General features: G+C 30.1%; 1 protein-coding gene across 9 annotated transcripts in view; it reads left to right on the top strand.

Moving 5' to 3' along the window:
• The window catches only part of LOC145292852 (uncharacterized), a 299,621-nt gene that overhangs the window by 248,764 nt on the left and 23,076 nt on the right, over positions 1-27,781 (top strand). For 5 of the 9 annotated variants that reach the window (XM_080138969.1, XM_080138960.1, XM_080138953.1 and 2 more), the window contains 4 exons: positions 15,431-15,616; positions 18,112-18,297; positions 21,296-21,438; positions 26,238-26,460. In XM_080138969.1, coding sequence (XP_079995095.1) covers positions 15,431-15,616; positions 18,112-18,297; positions 21,296-21,438; positions 26,238-26,460 — 738 coding nt within the window. The remainder of the gene's footprint in view (positions 1-15,430; positions 15,617-18,111; positions 18,298-21,295; positions 21,439-26,237; positions 26,461-27,781) is intronic. The other 4 variants (XM_080138977.1, XM_080138942.1, XM_080139004.1 and 1 more) reach the window with 1 other exon arrangement.

Here is a 27,781-nt window from a genome sequence, read left to right as displayed (position 1 = left end):
AAAGTCCAAATAGGTAAGTTGTTAGAACTTCAGACTGAAGGTCTTAAGCTTTTGAGTTTAATTTTCAATCATGTCATTCACTTTGATTATTGAGAATTTATTAGTTATTATTAATGGAATATTTTCTATATCTAAAAGTAGTTAAGATCTTTGATATTTCAAAATGAGACAAATTGCAGAATGTACTTATTACATTTTTAAACTTTTCTACAATGTATTACATTTTTTTAAAAAATTATGACTGACAGTGATAGACAAACAGACAAAATCTCTTTATATAAGATGAATTTGAAATATAACAAACAGTATTTTTTTTTTTTTTTTTCAGATTACTATTTTTGAATTTAACAAATATTTTTTTTCCCAAATAAATGTCATAGCATAAAAAAAAGAATGAATTATTCAGTATCATTTTTTATGCCTGCCACCAATCACAGATATTTGTCTCACATAACTCAATTAATCAATGACAACCTTTTGAAATTAAAAATCATCTTTGGATATTACACAAAAATGAAAATTGATGTTTATTTTTTTCATTTACTCTGAATGTTTATCAAATTTAGGGAATATTTTTTCTTTTACAGTTTATTTTTATTTTATTTTTTTACTTTACAAAATAAAATGAATGTTAAAGTGTATCTGTTTTGATACTATACTTTTCTATTCTTGGTTAGTGAAGGAGAAATAACTTTTAAAACCATTTTATATTAACTGTCAGCATGGTTCTTAGCAATCCCAAAAGACGTTACTGCTGTCAAAAATAACTTTATTTAGGCCAGTAGACATAGTACAATATTATAATTGCCACAGCCTGGAAGAATTTCTTCACTAACCATCAAAAAGAAAAAGTGAAGTATCAGAACAATGTTTATTGTATTTGGAAAAGTAAAAAATAAACCAAAAAGAAAAACTTATTTTAAAATAGATAATTATTCAGAGCAGATGTAACACCAATTTTATTTTTATTTTTATTTTAAAATATTCAAAGCAAACGATCTTTCTTCAGTTTGAAATAGTTGCCATTGATTGGTTCAGTCAGAGGAAACAAATTTTTGATTGTGATTAATGCAGTGCATAAAAAGTGCTACCCAAATTATTTAGAAATTTGAAAAACAGGGAATTCTGAATATTTTTTATAATGGTATAAAAATGCTATTATAAAAAATATTCAGAATTCTCTATCCGGAATAATTTAGAACAAAATTTTAAAACTTTAATTTTTTTTTTTTTTTTTAAAGCAAAATCTATGCTTAAAAATGATGTATAAATATAATTGGCTAAATTAAAATTTGTTTTGCTTCTCAATTGTTGTTGAGGGTGGCAGATGAGAAAAATAAATTATTTGTATTCCTCTTGTAGATGAGGGGGTGATGAAGTAAATGTTTGCGTAAACAGTATTATTTTGAAGTAGAAACATATTTTGCTAATTTATCTTCTGTTTTTAAATTACTTGAATTATGATTAAATTATCAACAACATATTTCATATATAGAGGCATAAAAATAATATCAAACGAGTTTAACACCAAGCAGTAATTTATTATAAGTTGTTTAAAAAAAAATAGTTATACAAATGAGTTAAACAAATACCTGAGCGATTATTCAGAAAAATAGGTAACTTTACACGAATAGGGAGGATTTTTTCTTTTCATGTTTGAATGATCCGTCTGTGATTTTTCATTTTAATATACTTTCATAGAAATGTTTCTGTTATGTCAAAAAAAACTATTTTCTTTACGTCGCAAGTGTCATGCTCATACATGAATTCCATAGCTAATATAACATACTGACCCAACGGGTCACGGGTAGTCTCGTAAATATATATCGCATACTAGCAGGTTGCCCAACATTGTTCGATTGTAAAATACTCTTAAATATACTTTAATTTATGCAGATTTCATATTTATTATTATTATAGAGAAAATTATCTATTATTATATTGTACCCAATATATAGTAGTGCCCCCCCCTCCCGTGACCCAGTTGTAAAAAGTTTTAATTCATGCAGATTTTGTATTATTATAGAGTCAATACTGTATTGTTCTATTTTACTTAATAGATAGTAGTGCCCCCTCCCGGTGTGGCCCAGTTGTAAAATATATTTAAACATATTTTAATTCATACAGATTTCGTATTTTATTATTTAAGAGCCAATACTCTATTGATCATTATATTACTAGCAATTTTGAAAGTTTAAAAAAAAAATGACTTTGGTGCCATCAACCTTAGTTGTAATAATTTGAGTTATCATCAGATGGATAAAACAACATTAAAATTTAACCAATTTTAATGTATAAATATATATTTGTGCATGCATACAAGAGCACTTTAAGTCCACTTATACCTGCCAAGTTTCGAGTTTTTTAAATTTTGATCCCTTAGAAGAAATTTTTACTCACTAAAAACTAAATTGAATTTGTTCCACAGGTCCAAATCCTCTTTATACCAAGTTTGTAGATCAAAAATTGAAGAAGTTTGGTAGAGACCATTTCTCAGACAAACAAGGACACTCTTCTACATATTAGTAGATGGCTTTGCCAGCTTGTTATCATTTCACAAAGTTTTCTACTAAAAATAATTGAAACTAGCGGGACCTGTAGAAATTCCACAGTAGACTTTCATATGCAATATATTGATATTAGCATTCTGTAGATGTTCAGTGAAATGGAGATGCCCTGATATTATTGTAGCTTTTTGTTAAAACTGCAAAAGTATTAGCTAAGCTAGCAGGAACCCCCAGTGTAGCTTGGTTGTAAAAATGCACTTAAATATATTTTAATTTATACAGATTTCATATATATTGTTATAGTCAATTTGTTTTTATTGATTGTTATATATTATAAAGTTGTGATTTCAAAAGTAAAAAAATATATCCATAGGACTTGGGTGCATCAGCATGAACCGAAACCAAAACTTATGAAGAATTCTTGGTAAAATTATTTATTACAAGTGGAAGGTTATAACAATTAAACGACAGTCACTCGAAAGAAAAACGATGTAAGCCTGACACACAAAATAACACCCACGCTATCGTATTAATATATAGATACAACTTTTATGTAAACATTTCATTGTTGTAAACACAAAACAAATGCTTTTGTATTTATTCATGTAAATAAATATTGACATATTTTAATGCAAATTTATTTATTTTTTAAATATGATTATCAAAGAAAGGAATTTGCCTGAGTAATGGTGAGTGCTTGAAGGACGGGTATTATTAACTCCTACCATCATAATGAAGAAGAATCCACCATCATTGGAATTTCTGAATTCTATTTACAAAATAAAACAATATTCCTCAACAGAACTATTTATTATATTAAAATTAAAACAATCATTGAATTAAAAAAAAAAAATAATAATAATGAAGTATATTTAATAATAAAGTATCTTTTTGTACAGCAATATGCAAATTAGTTTAACTTACCACTTAATTTGAAATAAGGTATTTTGACATCACTGTTAGTGTGAGAAATGAGCCTAGCTTTCATTCACATATATATATATATAGTTATGGCACTATAAATTAAATTTAAATCAAAATGATTTTTGAGGGTATTGAATTTTGATTACAAAAAACAATCTTAATATAAATAAATTTTGCAATAATATGATAAAAACTCCATTTCTCAAAAACAGTTGTTCAGATATGAATTCTAAAATGGAGCCAGGTCAAGGAAGCACAGAGAGCTCAATATATTTTGAGATAGAGCTTTATATTTAAAAATTATAAATAATTAAGCTGATCTGAATAGTTTATAGTAGTTTCATAATTTATCAATTTTTCAGAAATGTTTTAACAACACTGTTAAAAACATTGAGAGCCTCAGTTCTGTATAGAATTACAAGAAAATGGCTAAAACCTTTATTCTGTTTAAATACTTATGATGCTTTTTTTTTAAATAGATTGTAGTGAAACTTAACAATATGACTGGGAAACACTGTCTAATATGATACTGTCATTGGGAATACAAACATCTGTTCTGATTTCAGTTGGTATAAGATGTGAAAAAGTGATACAGTCCTTTAATTTCATATATTACTAAGGGATATGAGAACATTTTTGAAAAATGTGTAGATTGTAAAACTACACACAAATATTCAGATAAGTCAAATTTATTACTTCCTAGCAGGAAAACCTGACATTGCCCAGGATTTAATAAGGAACATTGCACCATTTTTTCACTATACTCATTACACCATGTTACTGTTTCTATTTTTTTATGGCTATGACAAAATTGTGTCTTATACATAAGGTTTAAATTTTATTAAAATTAGATAAACATGTTTTTAAGGGGATTTTGCTCCCGTAGAGGAAACATATAGAGAATTAGCACATAAAGATTTGAGGCCACTTCCATCGTCTTCTTCAGAAAATTTTATACATATGATTTAAATTTCCTCAAAATAGGATATATTTGAAGTTTGAAGAAGGGGTCTGCTATTTTAAAAGAACACTTTAAGATGTGGGACTATTTCCATTGCCTTCCCTGAAAAATTTTATGTATAAATACAGTTTTAGTTTTTATAAAGATTCTCTAATTGTTCTATCTGTAGGGAACATTCACACATTGATATTTGCATATAGAAATTATTGCCATGTATAATGTGTTTACAGCCTGAGAAACAATGCAAACTTTATTAATTGAATAATGGTGACATAACCCAAGTATTAAAATATTTTTATTTGGATTTCATAGAAAAAAGTTGGAAAAACCTTCTCAAATCTGTATCATGTTTAAAAAAAAAAAAAAAAAAAAAAATGATTTCAAAATATGAAGTGAAATGAAATTTCTAAAAAATCAATTCGAAATCTTTCAAGTTTTAGGATTTTATTATTTATTATTGACTTGTTTACATTATATTGCTGTTACCAAATTGCTGCAAACATTTTGTTCATTTTCTAAGGCTTCATAAAACAATTTAAAACAAAAACATAATAGAATATTTATTTAATGTAGTCACTCTTCTCTGTAACCTTTTTCTCATCTAATCCTTTTTTAATCCCATGTTCATGATATTTCTTAGTTTCTGTTATCAGTACAAAACCAGATTTCAACTTCTTTGAAGTATACCTTCATCCACACTGAACAAAAGACCAAAGAGATATATAATCCTTAAGAAACTATACATAACCTACCATGTTCTCCTGACCTTGCACCAACAGATTATCATCTCTTTAGAAGCTTGCAAAATCATTTGAATGGATAAAACTTTAAGGGTTAGTCTTTATTTTGGTTCAAATTTTAAGTAATTTTATGAAGGTGGCATTAAAAGATTATTAAGGAATATAAAGAGGTTATAGAAACAAATGGTTACTATATTAACCATTAAATTTTATATGCCAAAAAAATGATTCTAATAGAGAAAAATAGTTTGCTGGAAGCATTGCTGGTAAATAGATATGGAAGAGTATAAGAAGGCTATAGCAATGCAGGAAACCGGCTGTTGTATTGTCGTGATTTATGAACAAAATGGACAAACGAAAGAAGGTCTTATTTGTTTTGTTATTTTATTTAACATTGTATATCCATTTGTTTTTCTTTTTATAGGGACATTCTTTAGTCCCTGTTCTTTTGAAAAAGAGATGCATTCTCAAAATATTAAGACTTCCACCATCCCGGTTACATCAAACAGTAAGTTCATAATTTACTGATTTGTATTGTGATTACCTTGAAAAATAAATGGATATAAGAAGTTAAATAAAATAACAAAATAAATAAGACCTTCTTTGGTTTGCCCATTTTTGTTCATACCTCACACCAATACAACAGCCAATTCCCTGTATTGCTGTCGCCTTCTTATTCTCCTCCATATCTAAAAATGATTCTATTCTGATGTGTCCATTCAATCAGCATTTAATGATGGAAATGCATTTTCAAATTTATGATTGATGAATAGACAATCAGTTTTCTATCAAGAGGAATGGACATGGCTGTTACAAACTTACATGTGACTGACGGACAAAATCTTTTCTATGGCATTGCATCAGCAGGCAAAGAATTTGCTTCCCTCCATACATATACATTCATGCGTGTACACCATCTTACTCACCACCCAGAATTCTATCGTTTCTGTCTACCTTAATGTAGTTTTCTGCCTACCCTACTTCCCAACCTTCTTGAACTCTGTCTATCCAACTTGGTATTAAATTATATTCTATGGTAAGGCCCTGATTGAAGTCACTTAGTCATCATTAGTCCCATGATCATATCTGTCAAGGACCCATCTATGGCATAACTAACAAAATATATGCCTAGAAAACAACTTAATTTAGAAACATTTTGAAGTTTAAAAATATTTATTGAAATGATTGAATTCAACATTAAATGGCTTTCAGCCAACTTATTTTTAGATGCCTGGATGCATCTAAAAGATAAATGTGTAAAAAATTCTTGTTTAAAAAGTTTACATTTGTTTAACAGTACCCACCTCCCGCTTCTCTCCTCATTTAATCTCTACATTTTTATTTGTGGAATGAAAGAGAGCAAAGAAAACTGGGTTGTCATCTTAAAACAAATACCCATTATATATATATATATATATATATATATATATAGTAATTTATAAAATATATATGGTGATTAAGCTACACTGAATATTCCGCGTTTCATCCACTCTAGGACTCTTCATAAGCCTGAAGAGTCCTAGAGTGGATGAAACGCGGAATATTCAGTGTAGCTTAATCGCCATATATATTTTATAAATTACTAACTAGCTCTACCTACATATTGAGCACTTTTGAAGTAAATACTTAAGGTTTATGCATAAATTTATACTTTCGTATATTAATTTTATGTAAGTAAATTAAGTAGTTATATATATATATATATATATATATATATATATATATATATATATATATATATAATATATACCTTTTATTCTCCTATCATGAAATTTTTCTCCTTCCTTTATGAGACTAGTGAAGAAATGAATTCTGTGATTTATTTCTTTATTTTTTTTTTCATGGTCTAAAAACAGGAAAACTAATGAAGAAATACAAATAAATTTAAGAAAATGAAACAAATTAAATGAATGGGATTAAGTTGTCCAAAAGATCGATTAAAGTGTATTAGATTTTGTTTGGCATAAGAAAACATCAATTGACAGATTGAATTTTGATACAGAAATAGTTTTAAAAATGACTTTTTTTTCTAAACCTATTTTCTGGGATAATTTTATGCTGGAAGACTGAATATATTGCACACAGGTCTATCCGGAGTTGGGACTTGAATGGTGTAAGTCTGCCTATATATACTAATTCAGTATTTCTGTCAAATCATTCTCCAACAGTCAATAGAAATATACTAAAGCAAAAGATTAGGAAATAAACTGTTCTATTTTCATTCTCACATACATATAACAAATATAATATTTATCGTCTTTCAGACATGGTTCATTATTGCCATAAAGAGGTGTTATCACTTTACAACCATTGCAATTCTGAAGCATGATGGATCCACTAAGAGACAGAACAAGTAGCAGTGCAAGTTTACAAATAAATACAAATGTAAATTTGCTGTCATTTTTTCTCTAGAAAATACAAAAATCCCAATCATTTGAAAAAGTATCAACTGAACTTCAACTAAAAACAAAAACATGTTTCAGGTTTTTGTCGTCCTCATCTTAATTGTTGTTATATTCACAATATTTTAAGCATTGTGTTCCTCAAATGCTGTTTGTCACATGAAGTGATAGATGACAAGGCTCAAATCCCATAGATATATTGCATTCATATACTAATACTATTGCAGAAAATGATTAACAATCAAGCTACAAAACAATTAGTTTTACATTGCAAATTGTTTTTTTAATTTGAAACCATAAAACACCAATTTGTGAAGTTTATCAATAAGATTCTTATTAATTCTAAGTTAATAAAAATGTGATTTTTAAAACTTTTTGTTAGTTTTTATCAATTTTGTAGGATTTAACCATTATATTAGCTTTTACAAATAAGACACATTTGCAAATTTTCAAAAATTTGGTTTTTGCCTTGAGATCATTGTCTTTGACTCTCTCTGGAATTTAAAACTGAATCCTTTATTTAATCCCCTGTGATCAGTTATTCTCATTCTGTGTTCTAAAGTTTTAATATATATCGAGAGAGAAAGGCTTTGCGAATCTCTCAACCAGCAGTAATTATCACTTCCTACACTGATGATTGCATAAGCATGAAGCACTAGTGTCTGTAGGTATAAAAATAATTGTTAATATTTATTTAAGATATATATATATATATATATATATATATATATATATATATATATATATATATATATATATATATATTTATTAGTTGATAAAGTTCCTCAACAGTAGAATGCATCTTTTTATCCACTGAGTTTTGAGTTCAATAGGACAATTTGTTGTGACTTTCTGTTTGTAAATCTAATGTTTGCCATGATTATTTACACTCCTACTTGTATGTACTATGCTTATATTGGAATTAATTCATTACCATTATTCTTATTTCTTTTTCTGAGAATATCTTCCCATATTCTGTTCATCTATATATTTGACCTACTTAACAGGTCGCTATAACCAAGCACAAGTGCTGATTCCTTGAATTTCTTGATCTTTTCAGTGTTGCTTTAATATTTCACCTCATTTGTTGATTTTCATATGTAATGATATAATTGGGTCACAATACAACATTTATCATGATAGATGTAAAAGTAATCTATAAAATAATTGATTTTATTAATCTAAAAAAGTGAAATTGGCTGCATAAAATAATGGTTAAGGTAGTTAATTAGATGTCACTTTTCACAAGGAAGTGTGCATAAGTTTCATAATTATATAAAAAAATGATTACACTTAGTCCAAGAATTTTATTGTGTCGATTCTATTTTTACTCAATTTGATGCCAACCAATAGTTTATTTTGCTTTGAGGTATTTGGGTCTTGGAATTATTGGACTTATTAAAGAGCCCAAAAATGTTTCAATATTATGAACACACTAAGGACAGGTTTGTCAGCTTTTTAAAAAATAAATCATGACCTCCTGCCTCCTTAAAGCACTAACAAAATATGTAGCTAAATAAAGAAAAATATGACAGAAATATCTCTAAAACTTTCAAACTATTGCTCTCAAACAAAGCCGGGTTTATTTATTTATTTTGTATTTTTTAGTGCATACTTATTTTGTTATACTTTTACTACTCCCACGAGATCAAATCCTTATTTCCTGTTGTCTACCTGTTATCTTAGTTACAACCAGTTCACACACATACAAATATGAAGTTGCAAAATGTACCTTTTCTCCTTAAGTTCCTGATTCTTTGAGTTGTATCATTTGCTTCTCAATCATTCTCTTCCTTTGAAACTAGCTGTAATCACATCTATTACTTATGGAGATTTGCTATCTGTATATCCTATGCTCAATTAAGGCGGGGTGGGGGCAGGTGGTGTAGTATCTCTTTTCTCATACCATCTTACTTGGGATTATTTTCGGGGGGGGGGGTAAATCATGTACTAGCAAAAATCTATTTTGGTTGTATGTTTTTTATAGTTTCACTAATTTTCATATTAAAATTGTTTTGTTTTTTTCTTTTTCAAGAATTGATTCATATCATAAGCAAAAACAAAAATTTGTATCATTATTTCTCCTCCCCCTCTTTCCTAAGTGAAATTATTACCTCGTTATTGAACATTGTTTAGTTCTCTCTCCCACTGCAAGAACTCAGACACCAGGATCAGAAAGTGGGATTGAGAAGTTAATGCACCAGAGGAGAGGCACTTTGATCTGCAAAAAGTGCCTGGGCAGCTCCGTTGACCTTCTCTGGTGAGGGCGCCTTAGACAATTAGCAATAAACTAATCCCTTCCCAAAGAGAAATGGCAAGGCTGTGAGGGTGGACCTCCTAGAACTACCCAGAATTTTACTCCCACCACAAAATCAACAGGGGCTGGATCATTACAGGAATGGTTTAATCTGTGTTGATTTTGGAGGTCCATGATAAACATCCCTAGCCAATTTGCTCTTTCTATTTTTTTTTTTTTTGTTTGTTATTCTCCTTTGCTTTCTGTTTGTTATAAAGGTTTGTGACTTGTGTGAATTTGAGTAAGTCAAAACTGTTTGGGAAGTCGGGCAATATGTAGCATATGAGGCTATTTACCAGTGTTGTTGTTGCATATCATTTAGTTTCAGTGGTTAATATGATGATGATGATGCTCTAAAAGCTTCTTGTAGAGTTGAAGATTAATTTGACACATTCATTAGATTTGATTTGGATAAAATTGGTGGTATTCTTTTGATACTTTGTTTTGTTTCTTCCATTTACATGTCCTAGGCCTGTCAATTTTGAACTTGTGAACAGCTTGACATCTACTTTTACACTCCTTGAAACTCCTCAAAATATAACATTATTTGTAGACTTTGTTGATATCAAAAAGTAGTATCATATATCAGGTTGAAAAAGTTCTTGCGGTTTTTAACTTTTAAATTCAGATGAACATATCTCGGCTCAAACAAAAATTTATTGATCGAAATAAGCACCATCAGAATCAACACACTTTTGCCAACGCAAGACAAATATATTTATGCCAGTAACGTAAAAATCTTGCGTTCTGGTTGTAATGAAGTCACTGACGATGTTTTTGATATCGCTTAGGTTTTTTAAGCATTTTTTTACTCGGAAAGTTGTCAAGATGCTTGAAAACGTGGTAGTCAGTAGGTGAGAGGTCTGGAGAATATGGCGGATGAAGCAGTTTTGTTGCTGAATTTGTTCAACTTGCAAGATCTGTTTAGCAACATGCAGTAGGGCATTGTCATGGAAGACAATTAGGCTTTTTCTGTTGACTAATGCTGGGTGTTGTTGTTGAAGTTTCTAATGCATTTCATTTATTTGTTGACAGTACTTAACCGCCATAATGGTTTCGCCTGCATTTAAAAAAACTAATGGATGAGACCGGTTGCAGACCACAAAACAGTCAACATGGCCTTTTTTTGGTGCAACTCTGGTTTCGGGAAGTGTCGTGGAGCTTCGTTGGCATCTAACTACTGAGCTGAGCATCACCAGTTGTCGTAAACAATCCACTTTTCATCGCAAGTCGCAACCTGGTCGATAAATGGGACGTTTTTGTTGCATAAAAGAAAGGAAGATGACACTTCATAATAGCATTGCTTTGGGTTGTCAATCAATTTGTGGGGCACCCATTTATCAACTTTTTTTGTCTTTCCAATCTCTCTCAAGTGGTTGGAAATTGTATATATTACGTCTAATTCAGAAGAAAGTTCTCAAACATTTGTGCATGGATTGGCTTCAACTAAGGCTCTTAACTGATTGTTGTTGAAAGCCTATGGCTGACTACTACATTCATCATCTTCAAGATTCTCATTGTTGCCACAAAATTTCTTAAACTATACATTCAGTAGTGGTTTCTGGGCCAAACTAAGAGCTGTTTCACCAGCTTTTCGGCCTCGCTTGAATTGAAATAAGAAAATTGCACGAGTTTGCTTTTTTCCATCTTGTATTCAACGTTCTGAAAAGAAGACCTAATTGTTTTAAAACAATTGTAATTTAGAAGATTAGATAGTGAAAAACACTCTTAAAATTATATATGAAGTAAAGGTATTATAATGAAAACTTATTTGAAAATACATCATTTGAAATCAAAATTCAAAATAACCAAATTTACTTGATGTTTTTCTCCTCCCATGACTTTTTTATAAACTAAGTGTTTTCACTCAAGCTGATTGAGAATTTCTTTATGTTGATTCTGTCTTTAATTCTAACAGAAATATTAATTGCCATTCAGAATTACTTCTAAGTTCAAAGAAACCCTTAAACACCCATTCATTTGGGGATTAGGTTGATTTTCATAAAGGTATCCAAGGAGTTCAGTGTTATGCCTGAGATTATAAAAGAAATAGAATATTGAAGTTTAAAAATGGCTTCCAATGTAAATTCTTCATATATATTTCTTGGACTGTATATCTTAACAACTCTTCGAAATATTATCTATAATTTTGCATTTTCTTTTTTTTTTTTTTTTTAATGTTTATATATAATCTATGCCTTTTCCTTCTTGTGCTTTGTTGTGTGAAGAGTAGCAAATTATTGTTTTTAAAGAAACTTATTCCACGCCTTGGATTATAAGCCAGTCTAAAAGTGACAAGTTTTTGGCGTCATTGATTTCATTTAAATTATTCTCTGAATTCTTATCTAAGGTTTGGTTATATATTTTAAATATTAACTTCATTCCTTTTCTTTTTCATAAGAAAAAAAATGTTAATATTATGAAAATAATCCAAAAAATATTTGATGCTTGTTAACATATAGTCTACAAATTGATCTTTTTTAAATATATCGTTTTAAGCAAAAAACAATATGTAATTGTCATGTCCAAAAATAATAATATATCCAAAAATTATGAAAATTCTGACTGGAATTGTGAGATTACCGGTGAAAAACTAGTTGTAATATATGGAGCCTCAAACTAAGCATTTATCTTCTGCCATTTGGACAAGATGATCACATTTTTGGCACCATGATCTTATATCATTTTTGAGATTTTCTCCTTTATTTTTCATAACAGAACAATTTTTCTCATTTTACATATTTGATTCCTCATCAAAGTCGAATATTTATGCAAATGTTTCATATATGGCAGTTTTCTCTCTTGCTGTTAGTCAAATTTGCTGCCAAATTTTGATGATGGGTAACCTATTCTTTGGACCAATGTTGTGTATTTCCATATTTTAAATTGCTCATATTGCAGTGAATGCGACATCAGAGTTGCTTGAGTTGGAATCTCTTTCATCTTGTTATTTACATATTTTGGACTATTATCCTTGCCTTGATTATTATTTTCATGCACTTTTAGTTATTATACTCTTTGGTGCTTCAAGTGAGTCAGTCAACTTTTGGGAATTTCAAACTGAAACTTTTTTTTTAATCCATTCAGGTAAATGGTTCTCCATTATCATTCTATGCCTCTTAAATATGTTGTGCCATTTAATGTTCTCTTAAGTTCCATCTACCAGGTATTGAACTCTTAAGCTTTAGGTAGAATTCACTTGAACATGTCTGAAATGATTTTAGACATTTATAAACCAAACTCACTACATCATCGACATTGCCCAGGAGACTTTTTACTTCCATTTTTATTTGGCTTGAACTAATTTTGTTACAATAATATTATTTTAATCTTTATTCATAAAATTATTGGAGGTAAATAGTTTTCAAGGCTGTGTACACAGAGGGATTTATAAACTGGTTTTGTATATTTTGTGTAATTTTAACAACTCGTTTCTGTGAGAAACACTTTGAATGCTTTTATTATTGGGGAACAAAATTAGCATAAATGAGAAGTCTGTTAAAATTGAAGGAGTATATATGATTGCAATCAAATAAACAAAACAGGCATGTCAATGTTAAGAAAAAAAATAGTTTTACCAACTATTAAATCACATATTTTAATGGTATTTTTTATCACAAACATAAACCAGTTTCTGCTGAGCCTGGGCATTTTTTTAAGAATCCAGTGACTTCCATTCTTGAATAATCCATTGAGGAGTGACAGACTAATATGATCCATGTGGTTGCTGGAATTATTTAGGAGTTTTCCTTGTAGACTAAGGTTTGATAGTCAAGTCTCCCTTACTATTTAACCTAATAACTGTGGAGAGTGTATCTAGATATATAGCTTTCCCAAGGGAATTATTGAAAGTAGTGTAGTCAGTTCCAACAAAATATGAATATCAGTTACCACTCCAACTCTTACACTTTCATATATATTTTAGAAGCAGAATAATAATAATTTTGAAAAAAAAAATACTAATAATAACAATGTGAATCCAAAAACAGTTCTGTTAAATCTCAAGTATATCCAAAATGGTATAAAATGTCTCACAACAACTACAGAAATAAAATATTAAAGAATTATATAGGAATTCTTTTTTATAGGAGAAGTTAACCCCACGATACAATTTCATGTGTGTTCATAAGTTTATAAACTTCTAATTGAATGTTTGCAATTATTTTTTACAAAATGATCCTTTTTTTTTTTTTTTGCTGTCTGCACCAGACCTGGACATTGTGAAATACATGAACTACATCTTGTTCACCATCCATCTTTGACCAGCTTATATGAAAAGGTGCAAGCAATTCAACTGTACATTTAATATCTTTTTGATACAAACTATGTAATATGTTGGTTTCATAATCAGCCTAATAATATATATATATATATATATATATATATATATATATATAAGTGAGAATGTGTGTGTGAACACTTCTCAACCTATGTACTCAACAAATTTTTGATCTACAAACTTAAAATTTGGTATTCCAAGGAGTCATAATTGGTATGTGGAGGGGGGGGGTCAAATTTTTATCTGTTAACTGTTTCACAAATGCGCATGTATAAATCATTCACATGACAGATTACTTATGTTAAGAATAAGTTGGTTTGATAACTTTTTAAAGATCATGTCAAACTTGCTTAATGGTTATCATACTTGACTGTTTTTAGATTTTTGTTTCGATCTGAGCTAGAGTATTTTTTTTTTTTTACTTCCAAGAAGTGAACTGTTTGGAAAAAACATAATACTTACATGCACATGTCTCATTTTCTGCATAAATAAAATATAGTATGTGTATTTTACGACCGGGCAATGCCTGGCAGCCTGCTTTGTATTATTATAATAATAATAATATACAATAATAATGTCCAATGACAATTATCTGGCAGCCATGGTTCCAGACTCTTGCTAGATTAGCCATTTTACTAAATTATGCAATTTCATATAAAATAAAGTTCATCAACGCACCTCTGACGCACTAAATATGCACCTTTCATGTCTCTAAACAATCAGGGATTGTTAGAAGCTTAAACATTTTCTTTAAAGGGTTGATATGCCGTAAAACAAAACAACCAACCAACCAACCAACATTTTCTTTGATAGAAATAAACCAGTGTTTACATCACGGCTGCCACTTGCATTTGCCTGTGAAGCCATAGCTGGAGTTTAAGCTAAATGAGATATAAACTCAGAATAAAGTTAGCAAATATGATACAAGAAAGTCGACAATGCACTACCAATGAGCAATCTGTTGGTTGGCCAGAAAACTAGTTTGGTGACAGTGGGATTATCAAATTCCATCTATTGATTTGAGCCAAATTAAAAAAAGTTCTACACTATCATTTGTCAGATTAAAAGAGGTTCCAAATCACCATTTGCCAGAAAATCAGTGTTGCTCCTATATAAAGCAAAACCAAATTAATTTGGCCATTAATAACTGGCCCACTTCATCATATGGTCACTAATGGGGAAAATGAACTGAGGACCCCTGATTGCACTAAGAATTCTGTTTGTTTTATATTGTTTAATTTAGAGATGATATGCTTTTAGCAGGATATGTATTTTAATTTCATTTTTTTTATCTTATTTTTTTTTTTTTCATTTTTTTTAGTTTCAGATAAAAAAGGAACTCCTCAAAAAAGAAAACGTGGGAGTGTTCAGCTGGACAACTCTCCCATAACTGGGTCTGGTGTGGTGACCCCCAGAACTCCTGGGAGTAATCAAAGGCCGATTCCTTTGTCAGAACGTCAGCAGATGGCTTTGCTGATGAAGATGACAGATGAATCTTCGCAGGGAGGTAAGAAGCATTGTCATTTACTCTCATCACAGGAATGTATACAAACCCACAAGATTCCTGGTTTTCAGCAACTACAGCATTAAACGTCATGGGGAGGGATTGTTATTTACAGGTTTCGAAAAATTATATATATTATATTTATAATTTTCTTCCTAGTTCAGGTATCCTTCTATTGATAGTAATTTTCTACAACTTCACTATATTTGGTGTTTCTGTCCAGGGATAAAATTTACAACAAAGTCCTATACCAAAATTAAATACAATTTTTCTTGAGTGAAGTTTTGCAATGAATTCAATGATGATATTAATATTGTATTAAGGAAATTTACAATATTATGGGGTTTGTTTGTGTAGACCATCCATAAACAGTAAAATTATTTATAAATAAAAAATTATATGGACTCCAGGACAGAGAGCAAGAGTAAACAGGGGTTTTTATTCATTCCCAGGAAATGCTAGAGGTTATTGCTAATTATTATAGAAACAACTATAAATCAATATGATGATCTACCACAATATATGTTTCTGTTGTGAAATATCAAATCTGTTCATTCCAATATCCAAGTTTACAAAAGATCTCACAAATAATTCCAATAATTTTAAATCTGGAATTCAGCTCTTCAACTATAGATTAAATCCCCGAAAATGTTGTACATGCAAAACATTTGAAAGGATCATAAACAATAGACTGGGTATTTGAAAACCAATGACCTGATTACTAAGTATGACTCAGGCTTTAGAAGCAGTAGAAGTACTATAGTTTATTTAGTATGATTTTTATATAAAAACAACAAAATGTATCAAAAAATTATGAAACAAAGAGACACAATGTTATGGAAAACTTAGATCTGAGAAGCAGAATGCCTACATAAATAATTTCTTACAAGATACAAACTTTAAAATGCAAATATGATCAATATGCTCAGACTAAAATGTTCAAAGCAGCCATATCATAGAGCAACATAATATCACTTTGTTTAATGTAACAATTAATAACATTGCAAAAAACTATGGAATAGATTTCTCATTATAAGACTTTCACATTTGCTTCCATTCAAAACAAACTAATACAACAGGAAAACAACTACAATATTATGTGTGAATAAAATTAACAAATGGTCCATGAAAATAGATTCAAATTCCCTGAAACAACTAGAAATATTCATTGCTGTTAACACTGTAAGGCTCTACAATAACCCTGTACTAAAATTAGAAAACATCAAAATATCTACCATGAAACAACACAAATTCTTCCATCATATTCAATAGAAATTTGTCGTTTGTACCTCACATCCAAAACCTGAAGAATGAATGCAAAATGTCCTTCCTACAATTGATCAAAGCCTTAGAGAGCAAGTCAGAAAACCTTATTAAAATTATACAGAACACTGACAAGAAAAGAAGAAATCTGAACTATGCCTGTGTTGTATATGGGGTACTGAATACTATGCATCATCAATGACTTAGACTAGCACTCAGAAACTGTAGCATCTTACCTGTCGAAAGCCTATGTGCTGAAGTAAATAAATCTTCTCTGAAAGTTGGATGCAAAAAATTCTTGCACAACAATCTAATATAGTCAGTCAGATTCTTCTAGTTAGATCTAAGTAGCATTGCATCTAAGAAATCTGTAGTTGATTCTATCTAGCCAGTGAAAAACAGATAAAAAGAAATTCCAATCCATTTCATCATTTAAAGCTTGCTATTGAAGAATGGCAGTGAAACCATCAAAAAAAGGAAACAAGTAGTACTCCAATCACTCACAAAAAGCACATTATTTCTGGGTTTTTGAGACTTTTAAAACTTTAAAAAGATATTACCAACAACATTCACTTTTATAACATTATAAACTTTCTAAAATAAGATTTTATTCAGAAGTAGGAATATATATATATATATACACTCACACACACATTGTTGGCTACATATGTGCATACATTTGTGCGGTGACTAATTTCATAGAAAATGCATCATCAGGCCTACATCAATCCAGGTAACGTTTACATCCACTGAAAATCCTTCATTAAGGCTGTTCAATAATAAATACAGCTGTTTAATAGTTATAAAGATTTTTATTTATCCAAACATTATTTTGCTACACATTTGCAAAACATTTCAGTCACAGCTATATAGAAAAGTCAGACTTTTTCAAATCTGTCTTATTCCTTTATTCAATAGAATGAGCTATACATCTGTATGGTCTTTTTCCTTTCTTCAATATGAACAAAGGATTTTTTAAAGATGTTTTGTTAGCTCAATGAGATGGCTTTTATAGCTAGTAATTAAAACATCTTCATGTACATGTCTGTATAAAAAAATATAAAGAGAGGGAGAGAGCTCATTTCCTTGAATCAAATATTTTAATTTTTGATATAATAAAAAATATATATTTTATATCAAAGTTAAAATTCTTGTATTATGACATGTTTTTCTTCTTTTTATGTTATATTTTTTGTTTGTTTTGTTTATCAAGAATCTTTTTGCTTTTTGTGCAGCAGACTCCTCACCCAAGCCATTGTCTCCTTTGATGTCCGGCAAACGCACCCCAGGGGACAAAAGAGTGCACAAACGTAATGAACGAGGAGAGACTCCTTTACACCTGGCAGCAATCAAGGGTGATCCAAAACAGACCAAAAAACTTATCAAAGCTGGAGCTGATGTCAATGTCAAAGACTTTGCTGGTATTATTAATATTATTAATAATTTGAAAATTAAAGACAAATAAAATCTTTAATAAGCACCATATATACACCATCTCCCATGTAAACTTGATTCAGAAATTTTGATAATGAATGTTTCTCTCTTAATAATGCTGATTCCAAATTGATGTACACAATTGTTTGCCATTATTTCTCAAGAACAAAGTGTCAGTCGATGAATCTGAAATTATCAGACTACCTTTCACACATGAATTTATTTTAAGAGTATCATACATGGAGGATAACACTGCTTGTTGTCTCCATCAAATAAGTGACAATAGTTCAGATGTGCACCATGTGACATATCTACCTGATCCCTGGTGATATATCAAAGTTTTCCTTTTTCTAGACTAGCTGCTTGAGAAGGCTTGGCAATCATGTTTACAGAGAGAATTATTTGCAGAATTCTATAGATTGTGACTTCACTGGACAATTTTTCCAATTTAAATCCCTGAATTTTTTTGAAGAGTGGGAGAAGTTGTTGAATTTTGAACAATCAAAATATGATTAAAATAGTCTGACTTGATTTTTATCTTTTATGTTATACATATTAAAATGACAGTGTTTTAGATACTCAATGAATTGACTGTAATTTTGGAGAACTGTAGAAATTATTAAATTTTACCTTTAAATTTGACGATGCAGAGTAAATAAACCTTAACATAAATTTTACTTTTCAGATTGAAAAAGGGGTTTCATTGATTAATCTCCATTTTATGTGTAATAGATATAAAATCAAAATACAATTTAAAGAAAAAAAATATTTCTTTGGATAATAAGTATTTTAATTTTTATTTGATTCTCATGAAAACAAAAAAAACAGGCTTTATTCGAAAATTAATATTTTTTTTAAACTAATCTCGTAAATAAAATTAGCTTTTTATATATAAAATGTTTTTGAGACGTCAGTCATTGATAGGCATTATTTTTCAATCTAAACTCGTGTAATTATTTCACTGATTTGAATGGCGGGGGTAATTCTTCATTCTCATTCTTATTATATTTCATAATTAGATGGAAGACGAATGGTTCCATACCTTTTCTTAAAGGTATTGGTGAAAGTGATGTAATAGCTTTAACAAAGCTCACACTTTGTACGCATAGTCTATGTCATTAACCATTGAATTATTGCCACTTCCTCTAGAATGGATTACTCAGATGACAAAAGTTTACAGAACTTGTTTTTAAATTTGTGTTTTGCCTCATAAAATGTATTCCTTTACATAGCTAAAGATTAGTAAATTGTCCCAGTAATTTTTGAGGTGGTATGAATGCTCAAGTCTTTATATATATATATATATATATATATATATATATATATATATATATATATAATTTTGCTTAATTCATGCGAGAACGCTTATCTCCATGATTATCCAAATGGTTACCATTGTACCCTACGGAATTTGCTATGCTTATTTCAAATCAGATTAAATTGAGAAAGGTACAAAACTTCAACACCCACCTGCCATCCTACCAGTTATAGTAAAATAATGATTTGTATTCAACTAATCAATTAATCATTGGCAATAGGTGTTGTTTTCACATTAAATGATCCTAAAATTGGTTCATATGCTATAAAACAGACAAACCCGTGTTTAAAAAAAGAATATATGAAATCAAGAAATTTCCTATACAAATGATGATTCAATTTCAGATTATTAAAATTGTATTTTTTTTTTTTTTACCTTTTCATAGTGTTTATATTTTAAAAGAAATTCAATTCTGCTTTCATAAAAGTAATTTCAATAAAAATTCTAATAACTTTATAAAATGAGTTACTCCTGATCTTAAATGGAACACGTACATCAAATCTGTTGCCAAGGCCGCTGGAAAAATGGTGGGATCTTTCTATCGATCCGGTAAATATCTCACTGCTGATGCTATTCTCTATATAAGAGCCAGGTACGTCCAAGGATGGAATACTGTTGCCACATCTGGGCAGGAGCTGCTAGAAAGGACTTGTCCTGCCTTGAAAGAGTTCAAAATAGACTTCGTAGCCTCGTAGGAGATGTCCTTTTCTCCTCCTTGCAACCTCTATCTCACAGAAGAGATGTTGCGAGTTTGTCTCTGATATATCATTATTTTCATGGAAAGTGTTCGACTGAGCTTCAATCTATGGTCCCCCCTCGCCAAACTTTCACAAGAAACACTCGTCTAGCTGTAAACACTATCAATAATTCCCCCCACTCTTTATCTGTGCCTAAACCTAATCGTAGATTCCATGAACAAAGCTTCTTTCTTAGAACTGCACGCCTGTGGAATTGTCTTCCGTTTTCCTGCTTTCCGGCTGACTACAATATGGTTGTGTTCAAGTCTAACGTAAATAAGTTCTTGATGAGCCGTTCCATATAAGTTATCAAATTTACCAAATTTTCATTACTAATAATTACTATATTGACCAATTTCTACTGTACACTCTTTAACCCTTATCCTTGAGTGGCCTCTGGGCCTTGATAATGTGGTGATGCCTATGTAAAAAAAAAAAAAAAAAATGAGTTGGGGGTATTATCATCTAAAGCTTTTTTTTTATCAATTAAAGTCAGTAAAGCATAACTTAATCATGATGATTGGTGTTAAATCTTATCCTAAGTAGTAGTAGTAGTAGTAGTAGTCAGTAGATAACAGTTGAAACATACAAAAATCAAGATTAACAGTTAAAGCTGTTCTCCATCTGCACTTATAAAATGAGCCATTCCTCCTCCTTGGTTGAATTCTACTAAACAAATGGAATGAATAGAAAGTGGTTGTAATTCTCAATCTGATTGTGAAGATATAACAAAATTTACAATTCCAGCTCACAAAATGATGATGCTTCAAGATTATATAGACATTTCAAAAATGTTGCTGTAATGATTTCTTGATTTTTGTTTGTTGATGATGTACAGCTTATGCGTTGCCTCTGTAAAAATGTGGTTCTGTTTACCTACCTTTTTTTTTTTTTTTTTTTTTTAATATTTGTCTCTTTTTCTCTTTTTAGGTTGGACTCCACTTCATGAAGCTTGCAATCATGGTTGGTTGATCATAGCCAAACATCTTTTGAAAGCTGGAGCCAATGTAAATGTCCATGGCTTAGAGAATGACACCCCCTTACATGATGCTTCTGCCAATGGCCACCAAAAGGTAAGAACACATGCCACAATTCACAACCAGTTTTTTTTTTTTTTTTTCAAGTTTATTTATAATCAATTAATTTAAAACCATGTTGCCAAAAATGTTTTTAAGTATTTTCTTTCAAAATTCATAGAATTATTTGCACTAGAAACAAAAATTGATGTAAAAGTGACACTATCCCGTCATCAATATACTTGGTTCTTAATGTTTTTAAAGGAGCCAAACCCTAAGGAAACCCATTGACTATTTAACAACCCCCTCACTTTGGATTTATTCTTAATAGTTCTACAGGAAAGTATAACATCGCATAAGTCTATATACAGTTTTCCTTTCTTTGCAATAATATATGTAACTTCATCCGATGCAGTTATGGTCATTTTGTCAATTTGGAACTAATAATTAGCAGGGTAGTGCCCCCATCAAATCGATGCGATTTGAATTTCTAGTGTTCACCGTGCATTTCTATTTAAAAAATCATTAGATCAGATATTGTGTATGTGTAAAATCATTAAATTAATTGATAATAATTTATTTTTAAAAAAATTAATTAAAAACTTGTAATGAATAAATTTAAGCTTAAAAATCCTATTAAAAATAATTTAGAAAAAAAAAATCGACCAGCATCCATTTTCCTTTTAGTTTATCTTTATTTAAGCTGTATAAATTAAAGGAAATATTTTTAAATCTCTAAATACAATTTAAATCTCAACATTTTGTATGATCAATTTTATTGCAATTAAAAAATTTTTTTTACATATATTCCTCTATTGAATTATCTTTCCACTTGCTAATTTAAAACATCTCTGCTAAAAATTAAATGTAAATTGATTAAACTTTTAATATCACATTCCTGAAGACTAGGTGCATTATAGGAAGGAATATTGTTAATTTCTTTTTTTGTTTTGTAGCACAAATACATTCCTAGCATTAGTTAAAAAAAACTTCAAAAGTACTATCAAATTTCAAATTGTCACGATTTCATAAATAAGTGTCTATTTTAATTTTTTTTTCTTCAATTGTAAAAAAAAAAAAAAAAAAAAATTGTGGCTATTCAAAATTGAAAAGCAATTAAATCATTTTGAGTATTTTCACAATGTTTCAATTGATGTAACCTCCGACTTTTAAGTGTATCTTCTTAAACTTTGGAATCTGCACAGAATTTTGAATGGAACCCTTTATTTAATACATGAAGGTAGTATGCTTTTGTTCCGTCAACCATGACCAGGTAGTCTTAAGTAATTTTCAATTGAATTTTGAGTATGATCCACACTGAAGATTGAACTTTAAACTTCCAGAAAAGTCTAATTGGTCCCCTGATTTATCGGAGAGGGACCTATGTTTTCGGTGGCATTCATGCATTTGTTAGTCCGAACGATTATCAGATAATTGGCCATTAGTTTTTCCTGAAATTTTGCCACAAACTGTATTTCATTAAATAAATGTGCACAGTAAAATAATTTTTTTTATGAAAATTCCCGTTGCGTCCCCAGGGGATCAAAAGAGGTCAAAAATGCTCCAAAATGGCCAAAAATGACATGTTTTGCCCCATAACTTTTGATTCATCCATTAAATTTTTCTGAAACTTGGCTAAAATTTGGAGCCCATTGTTCTTAATATAAATCCAGTATGGGTGACCTTGGCAAAATTCTGATTCGTGTCCCCAGGGATTTTCAGTGCTAAAAACACCTCTTTTGTGGCTCTTTTTTCATATTTCTCAACAAAAACTTGATATGTCTGACTATATAGTGTTTTTACATGGTGGTCAATAAAGCCTGAAACTACACCATTATCCATTTACACTGGAATTCAGCGTCCACAGAGTCTCAAAAAAGAGGTTGAAAATGGCCAAAAATGACACTATGGTATTTGATCCATCCATTAGATTTTCCTGAAACTTGGCCAAAATGTGGAGACCATTGTTCTTAATATAAATTAAGTATGGGTGACCCTGACAAAATTCTGGTTCGCATCCCTCTGGGACTTTTAGGGCTAAAAAAAAAAACATGCCTTTTTGGAGCTCTTTTTTCATATTACTCAAAAACTTAATATGTCTATATAGTGGGTTTCTATAGTGCTGAATTCAAATATACATGTCTTAAGGTGTGAAACGGCACCGTTTGTCCATTTTCACTAGAATTTGGCATTCCCAGGAGCTCAAAAGGGGTCACAAGAAAAGTTTTGCATCGCAGAATTGAAGAAACAGGTTTTCTCGATGTTGAGGAGTCCGACAGGGGAAAGCGTATTGCTTGGGCCGATTGAATTACAACCGTGAGAAATGGTTGGGGGAGTACCCTGAAAACATAAGTTCTTAGAATGGAGAGGCGCCATGATTAGGTCAAAAAGAGCAAAAAAATGTGATAAGTTCAAATCAAATTACTCAATTTTTAACTATGATGGAAGTTATATTTGTTTTTAGGACCAACTCAACCTTCACGCTTCTCACATTCATCATTTCTTCACTATTTTTTGTGGCATCATTTCACATGCAGCATCATGTGCAGCTTGTTTACAACTGAATTTTACCTAATACTTTACACCATGGGTTCTTGCAGACAATTCTAGTCTGAATTTTGGGAACCGTAAATCTATTTTTGCTTTTAAATGTATAATCTTACTACTTATTGCTATATATTGCTACTTATTAGTGCAAATTAGCATATATATAGTCACTTTATCTGTTATTTATAATTAATGGTTCTCATATTGTATTAAATTCTATACTAGGTTTGCTTAGTAGGTTATCGTCGCCCAGCATATGTGCTGCTTTTGGGGGGTGGGTTGTCTTACTCTCCACTGATCTTCTGTGTCTATAATTTTTACTTTGCCCCATAAGGATAGATCGTTTTATTTTTCCCTTCATATGTAATCGGTCATACTTGACTTTTCAATATCTCCATGTATTACGACTTTTCAGTTTTCTTCTAACCTTAGTTTTAGTGTTGGTATTTGTCATTTATGTATAGTTTTTCACATTTATATAAAATCTCATACCCATAGCTCTTGTCATGATTTTTCCCTAAGGGTTTTAACTCTCAGCATCAATTTAATCTAAAGAAAGGAATCGGCTGTTGCTTGCAACAACGAGCAAAAGCAATACATAGTAACAGCAATACATATCACTAGGAGATGGATGGTTTAAGGGAAACCCTCCACTAAAAGAAAATATTAGTAATTATAAACTATATTGCAAAGAAAGAAAAAGGCAAAACAAAAATGAAAAACATTCTGAATAGGGACAGCTCATATTAAAGTGTTTTCATAGTTTTGTTGTTGGTAGGCTAGAGTTGCTCAATTTGACAATTCAAAGAATGCATAAGAATGCTTTCTTTCATCATATTCTGTCAAACATGTGAATCAATAATAAGCATGGTAATTATTTTTGGTTGATATATTATAAAGTAAAAAGAGAAAAAATATTGTTTAGCAGTTTAAAGACAAGAAAAAGAAAAACTTATATTTTGTTTAAGAGAATCTCTGCTGAACTCATGTGCTAATGCAGAAAACAAAGAAATTAAGTTATGTATCCTGTAACAAAAGATATAAAGTTATCAGTAACAAAAATGTAAAATATAACAAATCAAACTTTTAAATATAAAAACAACTAAGTAAATTTCTGAAAATTAATAAACAAAAAACAAATATAGCAGAAAAAATTTAAAAAAAAAAAAAAGATGTTTTTCTCTAACTGATAATTTTCTGGTGTCATTTAACTAACCATATTGATATTCTCATCTCCAAAAGAAAATAACTAATAAATTGACTGAATGTTAGTTACTGTCAACATATTCTTGGTTTCTCACCTACTTTCATACTAGTTCATATTCACTATCATTATTATTACTTCATAAATGTTTCTCCTCATATAATGTGAATAATTATTATTATATTACTATTAAAAATAACACTGGCTATCATATATTTACTGTGTCTCTTCAATTCCCTCAAATATTAACGATGGCTTAATTTTGAAAATATTAATCTGCTGCCTGACTGGAGGAATAACATTAACATAAAGAATTAATTCAATTGCATAAGAGAAAAGGAGAAAATGGCCTAGCAACAAAAACTGAATTGTTATAATACCTATTATCTAACACTATTTGAAATGGATTAAACACATGAACTCAACGCAGTATGCCTCTTATCTCAAATTTACAAAAAATGAAATTCCCTTTTACTGGGACATTACTGATTACTGCTTGAGTGTCAAATATGTTGAACTTTTATCTTTTCTTTACTCAGTTTCCATAAAAGAACCCTAGGTTTGGAAAATTTATTTATGCAAAAAGTACAGGAGCACTTTATATATATTTTTTATTGTTATTATTTCTGCTTTGTATTATTAAAGTTAATTAGTTAATGGTACTTATAAACTACCCTCTTTAAAATAATGATTATAGGAGAGAAAGAGAGTGAATTCTCTTTTTCATTCCTACTTCTTGTGTTTTTACTGACCATTACAAGATGTGTTGATAGTGCAACAGATACAGCCTCAGCATGCTATGTTCAACTATAGTTGGAGATATTGCTCCATTTTTTTAACTATGTGGTGTTGGCAACTTTCATGTAGTCCATCTTGTGCATATATAAATTAATCTAAAATTGATGCAAACAAAAAAAAAAAATGAATGCCAACATTTGAATGAAGTTCATTCTAATTAGTAATTATTTTTTTACAAAGAAAAGAGAAAGATTTCTCCCAAATTATCTAACATGTTTTATTAATTTAAAAAAATTTTTTTTTTTTACTCTGAATGAACTGTATTTTCCCGTTTTTTATTGTTTGTTGTTTTTCTTTGCATTTGAAGCTTGTGGAGTTGCTGTTGAAGCACGGGGCCAATCCTCTCCAGTCGAATAGCAGGGGCCAGACACCAATGGATGTTGCCGCATCTCCAGATACCGAAAAGTTATTAAGAAAAGAGATTTCATATTCAAGTAGTGACAGTTCGAGTGCAGATGATAACCGCTCCCCAACGTCCCCAGAGAGTACGTCATCTGCTAAAGAGGAGGACCGAGCGGGTGACTCGGAAGGTAAGAAAAAAATACTCTCTATTTTTATCTTTCCTGATTTCAATCACATTTATGTTAACTCTCTTAATTTGCTACTAGATGGAGGTGACGTCTTATCACTACATTGAAAGAAATCATTCTGATTGTTCAGTAAAATAATGAAAGCAGTTCAAATAGAAAATAAGGTATAATAGAACAATTAAAACTAAATTTCAACATTTCATTTCAATTTTATTCATAAAAAAAATTTATTTTTAGATATTCATTGCCAATTCATGGCATTAATTAAATAGTTTTTACTCAATGTAATGTTCTTAGGAGGGACGTTCCAAAAGTAATGCCTTCTATTTTTCTATTTTGCCCAAATGGATCAGAGGGAAATACAGATCATTGTTATGATGATTGAACTTATACATTCATGACCTGAAAGTTCCAGCTTTCTGTTGCAGATATTGATGGTATGAGACTCTAAGAAAGCAATCCCTGTTATGGACGCACACCAGAACAGAGATGCGTCATTGAATTCCTCTTTGCAAAAAAAATTGAACTGATCAATATTCACCGGCGCCTATTGAATGTTTATGAAACCAATGCAATTGATCTTAGCATCGTTAGATGGGTTTATCGATTTCAGAGTGGCAACAGATGTGAGTGACAAAGCATGGTCAGGATACCCATGCGCAACCACACTCCATCGCTGGCAAAAGTGCATTGAGAATGGTGGCGACTATATAGAAAATTAAATTCTGAAGCACAAAATGTTGCTCATTTCAATGGTACTACTTTGTAGCTCTTCAACTTTTTTTAGTTAAATAAAAAAAATAGGGTACATTACTTTTGCAACAACCCTCATATGTTAGAGTAAGTAATGAATAACATTTACAGTTCAATGTGGATGAAAATTTATTTTTTCTATTTTACTTTTTAGTGAGCTGATGAACAGTTAGAAATAATTTTCTCTAACAACATAAATTTGTATATAATAAAAACTTATTTAAATGCATAAGGAAAATATAAAGATTTTGTGTCTGCAACCAAAACAACATCACTGTTGTTAAATTTATTAATTTGTAACCTTTTTATTTTCTGAATGATAAGAATTTAATCCTAGCAAATATATGCATGCCCTGTGTATATAGTTTTGCTAGTCTACATACTGTTCAGCATCAGGATTTATCTAGCAACCTTTGGATTATGAAAGGATATGATTATTGATGTAGTTGATATTTCTACCAAATTGTGTGTCTTTCATTTTCCTGATGAATTTATAACAGTCAACATCAATACTCTCGCCATTGCTGATCTCCCTTCTGTTAGAGTGTGCGTCTGTGCTCTTTATATA

The sequence above is a fragment of the Euprymna scolopes genome, chromosome 2 (assembly GCF_053919585.1).
Source record: "Euprymna scolopes isolate OS-2025 chromosome 2, ASM5391958v1, whole genome shotgun sequence".
NCBI classification, from domain to species: Eukaryota; Metazoa; Mollusca; class Cephalopoda; order Sepiida; family Sepiolidae; genus Euprymna; species Euprymna scolopes.
Note: the sequence above shows the minus strand (reverse complement) of the source record. Positions and strands in the feature narration are given on the sequence as shown.